This window comes from Morus notabilis, unplaced genomic scaffold (genome assembly GCF_000414095.1).
Source record: "Morus notabilis unplaced genomic scaffold, ASM41409v2 Scaffold25, whole genome shotgun sequence".
Taxonomy (NCBI): domain Eukaryota; kingdom Viridiplantae; phylum Streptophyta; class Magnoliopsida; order Rosales; family Moraceae; genus Morus; species Morus notabilis.
In genome coordinates this window covers 366,014-375,931 of record NW_010357699.1, presented here as the reverse complement: position 1 = coordinate 375,931, position 9,918 = coordinate 366,014, and the positions used below count along the sequence as shown (strand labels likewise).

The 9,918-nt window shown below is 44.1% G+C and overlaps 1 protein-coding gene across 1 annotated transcript; it reads right to left on the bottom strand.

Annotated features, from left to right (window-relative positions):
• Window positions 1-600: 600 nt before the first annotated feature.
• On the bottom strand, window positions 601-1,125 carry LOC112094386. Its single transcript, XM_024175073.1, has one exon. It carries the CDS (start codon window positions 1,123-1,125, stop codon window positions 601-603), a length of 525 nt encoding a protein of 174 aa, XP_024030841.1.
• Between the last annotated feature and the right edge of the window lie 8,793 nt (window positions 1,126-9,918).

Genomic DNA, 9,918 nt, shown 5'->3' with positions numbered 1-9,918 from the left:
GGCCAATTTCCTCTGATACTGATGGAGAAATTCGGATTCAACTCCAAGGGGACACGTGTCGCAATGTGATTGGCAGTGAGGAGGAAAAAAACCACGTGTCGCGGGCGGATTGGGCGGACGGAGCTGGCGATGGTCAGACAGGGGACAAAGTTGACAGATGTCGCATGCGGAGGAAAGGAGCAGGCTGGCGCATTGAGTCGCGGGGCCCACGCGGAGGAACGCTTTAACGCGCGCTGATGGCTACGTGGAAGACACGCGCGCGCTAAGAGAACGGCGTGCTGGTGACGCGCGCGAGAAAGAGTGGGGAAAGGCGGAGAGCTGGGGCCCACGCGGAGAGAGATAGTGGCTTGGCTCGGCTTGGTGCGGCTCGGTGCGGCTCGACTGAGGCTTGGCTGAGGCTTGGCTCCAGATGGTTGAAAACATGGCTTTCATGGCTTATTTTTGTGTAGCTTTTTACACTGTAAATAATTAAGCAAAAACTAGACAAATTCCAATTAAAAATATTATGAATAAAAATAATGGAATTGTTTAATTAAAACTTAAATATTTTAATATTATATAAATCAAAAGCAGTATTTATGGTGCATTTTCATGCACTAATCAGTAGTTGAGCTTAAAGTTGTCGAACATCTCCGGGAGAGTCTCTAGGATCATATCCACCTGAGTCTCCCCATCTATCTCAGCTCCCATGAGCTCCATCTCATTCAGGTGACTAATGATCAGTAGCATATGGTCCCGAACAGGAGTGTCGGATTTCATACGGCAGTTCATGAAGTTACACACCGCAGCTTGCTTGGCTTGATGGCCCTGGCTGCCGAACATTTCAGCAATGATGTAGATCATATCTGCAGTCGTCAGCATGTTCCGATGTTGCTGCTGCAACACATTGCTAATTGATGCTAAAATATAGCACCTAGCAATCTCATCGGAACGCATCCAAGAAGTGTATACGTCTCGCTCCTCTTGAGTAGACTCTTCAGTCGGCCTAAGAGGACAGGGGGTGGTGAGCACATTCTTGTGCTTGTCTACCGTCAACACGATATTAAGGTTACGTTTCCAGTCAACATAATTTTCACCCACTAGTTTGTTCGTACTAAGAATTTGTGCGATCGGGGATAAAGACATGATTGCTGAAAAATAAAATAAAGTGGCGTTGGCAATTTGCTTAAAATTTAGGAAAAGTATGATGCATAAATGCAAATACTTAAATATGAAAAAATCCTTTTGAAAAACATATTTCACCCAAGGTGTTACGATCATCAATGGTAACACGTCCCACCTAGGGGTGGCGTCCGTGAGGCCTCCTATCGCATCGAGACTCCTCTCGTTTGGTTCACCTTACAGGATGTCTCCACATCCAGTGCAACTAATCACCACCCTTTTGGTCACTTCAGTCCCATTGCCTAGCTCCTAAGGGAGGTTACAATGGACTTCAGTCTAAGTGTTTAACCGACTAATTGACTCTAGAGGTTGTTATAAACTAGCGATCCATCTAGGGATGGTCCCGCCTCACTACTTCCTTTTCGAGTCTTATCTTCTTAAGCAACCTGATGACTCCTTAGCGACACGCTTTGTGGGTTTCTCCCATTGAAGTGAGGACCACTAAGGTGGCTCTTAACCTGTCCACGTGTCACGATCAGGCTAAAGTCGGAGACCTTGGGAACTTTTCAACGCAAATGACCCTCCCACTTAGTTTTTGAAAAATGGATTTTGTTTTTAAAAAAAATTAAGTCCAATTAATATTTTGTCAACAAAATTATAACCTTTATAAATTTGTCGTTGCATTTTATAACACTTTATAAAATTTACCCATTTCATTTATAATTATAACAATTTATAATATTAAACTACAATGATGCATGAACATGTTCGCATGGCAATTTGATATTGGCATCACTATATCTTATATGGCATGTTTTAATGATGCGAGATTAAATAATAAATCATCCATTCAAAATTTAACCTCTCTATGGCTCATTTCTAATTACAACCCATAAAACAAATGAATAATAAATTACAATAATATTCTTCATCTCGTCTCCATGGCATCTTCACAATTTTCCTTTTTCATAATCCCTGAAATAGAAAATGTTTTGGAGGAAAAAAAAATTTTAAATTCAAAATTTAAATAAAACCCCTTTTTTTTTTTAAATTGGGCTGGGCTTGGGACAATCCCGAGCCCACCCTTTCGGCCTAGGCAGGGCCAGGCCCTGCCTTGCGTGGCATGGGCCGCAGCCCTTGCCTGGGCAAGGCCAGCGGCAGGGCCTGCGGCCCTTGCCTGGGCAGGGCCTGCAGGCCCACTAAGGTTTCAGAAAACCCTGGCGCACGCTAGGGTTTCCGAAACCCTAGTGTGCCGCCCAGCCAAACCCAGGGGAGGGGCTAGCGACTGTGTTGGTGACGGAGGCAGGGCTTCGTGCGGCGGCGGTAGCGGCACTCCAAAAGAAAGTTTCTGGAATTTTAAATTACAAAATTTCCTATGCCCTTTAATGGCTTACATCTTTTTCTAAAGAAAAAATATAAACCACTAATCTTGCGTAATTAAAAACCTAGAGCCAATCGATCGGGATCCAACCATAAATATATTCAAAATAATTTTGAATTCACCACATATTCATGCAAGATGCCAATATCAACACATATCATACAATCCAATCGCATAAACACAAATCATGCATGATAAAAAACCTAGGCTCTGATACCAATTGTAAGATCACGTTGTGATTTTTAAGTGAAAAATCATTTAAACAACAACAAACTTATAGGCGGAAAGTTCAAAAATTTTCACATATCTTTTAATTCCAAATTAAACACAAATCACAACGAGAGGCACATCCATGATATATGTTTATGGACAAAGGAATAAAATGACAATCATACCTTTATGACGATTGGATCAAATATGGCCGCAAGGATCTTGTCTCACTATCTCACGTTCCGAGATGGAGAATTGCCATGAAACAAGACCGTTGATTTATGAACACGATCACACCAAAAACCACTCGTTGATTCAAGACTATGACTCTAAGTGTTTTGGGAGAAGGGAGTGGGCTCTTTTTCAAAAACCTAAGGAAATAATTTTCCTTCTAATTTTGTTACAAAATCCGGCCACCCTAGGGAGAGAATGAGAGTGAGATATCTTTTTCTTTGCCACCACTAGGGTTTTCAATAATATCACTTTATAGGAGGAAATTCGAAAACTTAACCCTAGATGGGATTTCTGAATTTTCCCCTTCATTTTTGGATCAAAATCCGAATTTCCACTTGCCAAGGAATTTCTGAATTTTCCAAAAATAAAATCAACTCTCTCCCTCCTTTAGTTGCCAAATAAAATCATGTTCAAATTTTATTTTGAATTTTAAATTAATCACCATTAATTTCAAAATTCAAATTCATTCCTTTTATTTTTCAATTATCAAATAAATGAAAAATAACTTAATGAATTTATTTAAACATAATTATGTAACAAAACATCAGTTTCAATTTTCCCACTTATTAGAGCTAGCCTTGAGACCGAATGGACCCATATGAACAAAGCTATGGAATTACGATACTCGACTAATTTATCCCGATAAGTTATCGACGTATTTAATTCTGACATTGTACGACTCCACTAAAGGTTCGATGCCGACTAATCTCTCGATTCATATGCGCTATTTTTATGATGGTGTTAATACAATTTATCACACGGTCCACAGAATAAATGCACTATTATCCTCCATAAATATCAGTGACTAGAATGGTATAGAAAATTACCGTTTTACCATACCAGTCATTATTTCCTCAACTCCTTTATATGATTGTGAATAAGAAAGACATATGTTCGTAAGATGTCTTGTACATGTCACGATGTCTTAATCAATGAATACCATCATTGAATACCAGGCCTGGTTTATTTATTCACACACCCATCAATAAAGCATGAGGTGATATTATCACTTACGAATTCCATATCTGTGAATCACATAACTCCAAATCAATTATGTCATGATCCCAATAGCCGAGATGTTGTTCAAAAAACTATGAACTAATCTCATTGGTGAATCAAAGACAATGAGAAATTAAGTCGAGTTATGTATTCACTTCAGGATTGAGATAATTACGCAAATATACTTAAGTTGTAATAATTAGGTTTAGAGCTCTGTAAACGGTTTTTGCTCTAACCTAATTAGTTACATGGTCTATTCAACATGTTGTGAACATGTCTAGATCAACCATAGAGTCTAACTCCCATGCCCCGAGACCAGCATCACATGGTTCGATCTAACAGTCATAATCGGATTCGATTGCCCAATCGATCCTAAGGCTGCGAATATCAATTTTAAACTATATCAGAAGAGCTTGTCCGGCAGAGATTCCCTGACTCTTATTTCATTGATAACAGTCTATGGACTAAGCAATATTACTAACACTCTTGAGTATGAATCAAAACGTAACTTTATTTTATTTATAAATGTCAGCAAAATAATGATGTCCGATATTTGCCATTTCATAAATAACAAATTACACCCTACTTTATGGACACATTTCCAACAAACTCCCATTTGAACTTAAAGTAGGTGTGTAAAATATCGCATCCCCAAACCCTCCAGATGACTATCGAAGACTTTACCACATAAAGCCTTTGTGAATGGATCAGCCAAGTTGTCATGTGTTGATATCTTTGTCACTTCAACATCGCCTCTTTGCACAATCTCCCGGATGAGGTGGTACTTCCGCTCTATGTGCTTGGACCTCTTGTGGCTTCTAGGCTCCTTAGAGTTTGCTACAGCCCCACTGTTATCGCAATACAGTACCATGATCAGCATCCGAAACAACTTCCAGTGAAACAAGGAACTTCTTAAGCCATACGGCCTCTTTTGCAGCTTCACAAGCTGCCATATATTCGGCATCCATGGTGGAGTCAGCTATGCATGTTTGCTTAATACTCCTTCATACCACTGAACCTCCATTCAGGATATACACTGATCCTGAAGTGGATTTCCTGGAATCCTTATCCGATTGGAAATCGGAGTCGATGTAACCCGTCATAGTCAGGTCAGTACTTGAGTATATAAGCATGTAGTTCCTCGTTCTCCTAAGATACTTGAGGATATGCTTGACAGCAACCCAGGGTTAGACTGGAATCTACTCACCACGCCTACCGCGTAGCATATATCAAGTCTGGTGCAAAGCATCGCATACATGAGGCTTCCTACGGCTGAAGCGTAAGGAACTCGGCTCATGTCTTCCTCTTCTTGAGGAGTCTTGGGAGACTGCTCCTTTGAGAGGGATACTCCATGTCTAAAGGGTAAATATTTTTTTTTTGGAGTTCTGCATGGCGAATCGGTCCATTACCTTATCGATATATGATGCTTGAGATAGTGCCAATTGTTTGTTCTTCTGATCTCGAAAGATTTGAATTCCCAGAACATAGGCAGCTTCTCCTAGATCCTTCATATCAAACTGCTTTGCAAGCCAGAGCTTAACTTCAGTCAGTCTTCCTACGTCATTCCCAATGAGCAGTATGTCATCCACATATAAGACTAAGAAAACCACTTTGCCTTATTGTATCAACGTATACACACAAGGCTCATCCAACGACTAAATAAAATCGTAAGTTTTAACAATCTCATTGAATATGATATTCCATGATCTGGATGCCTACTTTAGTCCATAAATGGACTTTTGCAATTCACAAACCTTTTCTTCTTGACCCTTTTCAATGAATCCATCTGGTTGAGCCATATAAATGCGCTCATCCAGGTTGCCATTCAGAAAAGCTGTCTTCACATCCATCTGCCAGATCTCATAATCTAAGACAACAACAATGGATAGAAGAATACAGATGGATTTAAGCATAGCCACCGGAGAGAAGGTATCCTCATAGTCAATTCCTTCTTTCTGGGTGTAGCCCTTGGCTACCAGTCTTGCTTTGAATGTCTCCACATTCCCATCTAGACCCCTCTTCTTCTTGAAGATCCATTTGCATCCCACGGGTTTTACCCCTTCAGGAGGATCTACCAGAGTCCAAATGCCATTCTTATACATTGATTGTATTTTGGCGTTCATGGCTTCATGCCCTAGGTTTGCTTCAGAACTTGCCATAGCCTGCGAGTACGAGATAGGTTCATCAACGTCTAAATCTGATACTGCAGTGAATGCATCTCTATAAGACATGTACCTATCCGGTTGTCTCACAACCCTCCCACTACGTCGAGGCTCCATCTGTTATCGGTTCAGGAATAGAACGTGAAGATGCTACACGAACATTTTCACCAGTCAATTCCTCAAGTACAAGTCTGCTTCTAAGCTTCATATTCTTCACAAAATCCGCTTCTAGAAAATGAGCATTCGTGCTAACGAATGTTTTCTGATCGGCAAGACTATAGAAGATGTAGCCTTCTGTCCTTTTAGGATATCCTACAAACAGGCATAATTCTGAACGACTGGCTAGCTTGCCAGTCTTCTTTCTAAGCACATGTGCTGGGCAACCCCATATTCTGGTGTGGCCAAGAGATGACTTCTTGCCACTCCATCTTTCATATGGAGTTCCAGGCACTGCTTTAGACGGAACTTGATTCAGAATATATGCTGATGTTTCCAAGGGATACCCCCAAAAGGAATCAGGAAGGGATGAGTAACTCATCATTGATCTAACCACATCTAATAGAGTTCGGTTCCTTCTTTCTGACACGCCATTCTGCTGAGGAGTACCTGGCGCAGTCAGTTGAGAAAATATACCTTCTTCCATCAGAAAGTCTTCGAACTCTCCCAGCAAGTATTCACCACCATGATCAGATCGTAGTGTTTTGATCTGTTTGTCTAATTGTTTTTCAACCAAGGCCTTGAATTCTTTAAACTTTTCAATGGTTTTAGACTTTTGACGCATTAGATAAATATGACTAAAACGAGAATAGTCATCAGTGAAGGTTATAAAATATTCATATCCTCATCTTGCTTGGATATTGAATGGCCCACATACATCACTATGTATGAGTTCTAGGCATTCATCAGCTCTATGACCCTTTGCAGAAAAGGGTCTCTTGGTCATTTTTCCTTCAATGCAGGATTCCCCGGGGTTGTCCCGGGGATGTCTTAGGGCTGCCCCGGTCTACCCTGGGGATGCCCCGGGGATGTCTCGGGGCAGCCCCGGTCTGTCCCGGGGATGCCCCGGGGGTTGTCCCGGGGCTGTCCTGGGGCTGTCACGGGACTGCCCCGGGGCTTTCCCGGGGATGTCCCGGGGATGCCCCGGGGCTGTCTTGGGGCTGCCCCGGGGTTGTTCCGTGTCCCGGGACCGTCCCGGGGGTGTCCCAGGGATGTCCCAGGGATGTCCTGGGGCTGTTCCGGGGCTTTCCCGGGGCTGTCCTGAGAATTTCATATGCCTCGGGGCTGTCCCAGTGGTGCCCCGGGGCTTTCCCGGGGATTGCCCGGGGATGTCCCGGGGCTGTCCCGGGGATGTCCCGGGGCTATCCTAGCGCTGTCCTGGGGATGTCTTAGGGACATCCTAGGGTTTCTCCAGGGCTATCCTGAGGGTGTCCCGGGGATGTCCTGGTGCTGCCCCGGGGCTGTCCCGGGGATGTCCTGGTGCTGCCCCGGGGCTATCCTGGGGCTGTCTGTAGGCTTTATGTCCTCAACTGGTCCTTGATGTATGGTGTCAGAATATGCCACGCTAGACTCGTATTGGTTGCTCTTCATTTCTCCTACGCCATTGGGGGTCGGAAACTTGACCTTATGATGGTAGATAAATGTTATTGCTCTTAGCGCCTGAAGGGTCGGCCTCCCGATTACGGCATTGTACTGTGAGCCCCCTTAATTACCACAAAATTTGCCATCATGGTTGCCTGCCTAGGCTTCTCTGTTGTGGTTATAGGCAGTCGGATCGTCCCTTGGGGGATGACTGAGTCCCCTGTAAACCCGTGTAATGGCTGGGTCGTTTTCTCTAGTTGCTCCTTTAGAATCCCTACCTTTCCAGGCAATCGGAGTACATGATGTCCACCGAGCTCCCATTATCTACAGGGACTCTGCACACGGTATGGTTTCTAATTACTGCCTCTACCACCAAGGCATCATTATGCGGAAAATGGACACCATTTGCATCTTCCTCGGTGAACGCCACTTCAGTACTGCCAAATTTTGTCGTCTTTGCTGGTTTGGTAGTTGAGAGGTTCCAAAACCTTTCTTGGTACACCTCTCTCACCTCGTGCTCGCAATTCTTCTGGGATCTCCTCGAATCCCCACCAGGATATGGTCCGCCATGGATGGTCCTTATGACACCGACTGGCTCGCGGTCCTTTCCATGTGTATTATCCTCCCTGTGTCGATTGTTATTTCCGTGGTCGTGGCCTCTTCTATCGACTTTAAATTCTTACAACCTCCCTTCGCGGATTAATCTTTCAATTTCATCTTTTAGGTCGGTGTAGTCGTTGGTGTTGTGGCTGACGTCGCCGTGGAACCCGTAGTATTTTCTTTGATTCCTTCGATTTGGGTCCGACTTTTTAGGTTCTGTTCGGCGCAACAGGTTTCCTCTACTGACCTGATTATAAACCTCTTGGACTCCTAGGGTCAGCTCATGGTAGGAATCATACCGTTGAAACGCGTGGAACCCGTAGTATTTTCTTTGATTCCTTCGATTTGGGTCCGACTTTGTAGGTTCTGTTCGGCGCAACAGGTTTCCTCTACTGACCTGATTATAAACCTCTTCGACTCCTAGGGTCAGCTCATGGTAGGAATCATACCGTTGAAACAGTCGAGGCTTTCAATTTTCCTCTTGCCTGGGCTTTTTCGTTTTTGGCAGATTCGACGCCAATGTGACCTGTTTGTCTCCACCTCGCCGTTTTCAGTTTTCTTATTTTCCCAAGTCGAACCCTGTTTTGTCCCTTTGTTTTTATTGGATCTGTGTTCGGGATCGTTGGCGTCGGCTTCTTCGGCGTTGATATACCCCTGCGCCCGTGCTAGGAATTCTTAGGTGGATGGTGGCTTTCGGTTCAGATCTTGTTTGAACAGCGTGATCTTTTTCATGCTGGACAAAGCCCCTATCAAGGCCTCCCTGTCGGTCACATCCATTATGGTGGCGATGACTTCTTTGTACCTTGTCAACCATTCTTTTAATGACTCATTCGGTTTTTGGCACACCGTCGTTAGGTTTTACTTTGGCGGGATAGATTTTTTACCCTGATGAATTGGAGAGAGAAGGCTTCCTTCAAGTCATCCCAGCTAGAGATGGAATTTGGCTTGAGTGTCCGAAACCATCGTCGGGCAGAATCCGTTAAGTGGTTCCGGAATGGTCGGCACATTATTTCCTCGGCATACCCATGCAGAAGCATGTGTCCCGTATACATCTCCAGGTGGTTGTCAGGATCCCCTCTACCATCATATGGCAGGATTGACGGGGACCTATATTTGTCAGGGAGAGGTGGTGCCATGATTTATGCAGTAAAGGGGTGGTCATGAGTTCGACTGGGAGTGATGTCGACATTAACCACCTCCGCCACCTATCCTAGGTTCGTTTGCAGGTGGCTCAACTGGCTTTTGATGTCATTCTTTAAATCGGCGAAGTCGCATGTGGACTTTTCTTCTAAGCTCGTCACGCGCTCCATGATGGCTCTTGCCTCCTCCGTTCAGATTGCAAAGCCGACCCCTTTTGAGGCCCCTGCCTTCCTGGCATTCAGTTTATTCCTTAGGTCTCCGCTTTCTTACACCGATCCTGAATCTCCCGGGATATCCTTACCTGGGTTTCGAGGTGGCTCTTTAGGGTTCTCCAGACCGACTGCTCTTTTCTCTTAGGCTCGTTGCATGGCAGCCCTTTGTCATGTGCCTAGGGACTTAGATGGTCGAGGCCTCAGGTTATCTCTTATGGCATTTTCACTCTCCCCAATCCCTTCCGAGGCACCTTGTTGGTCACCAGTATTTAAGTTCCCAGCCGCCGCCGCTCCCGGTGGT

What these genes read in the sequence shown, in the direction of transcription:
- LOC112094386 (XM_024175073.1), bottom strand. Translation starts at nt 1,125, where the DNA reads ATGTCTTTATCCCCGATCGCACAAATTCTTAGTACGAACAAACTAGTG.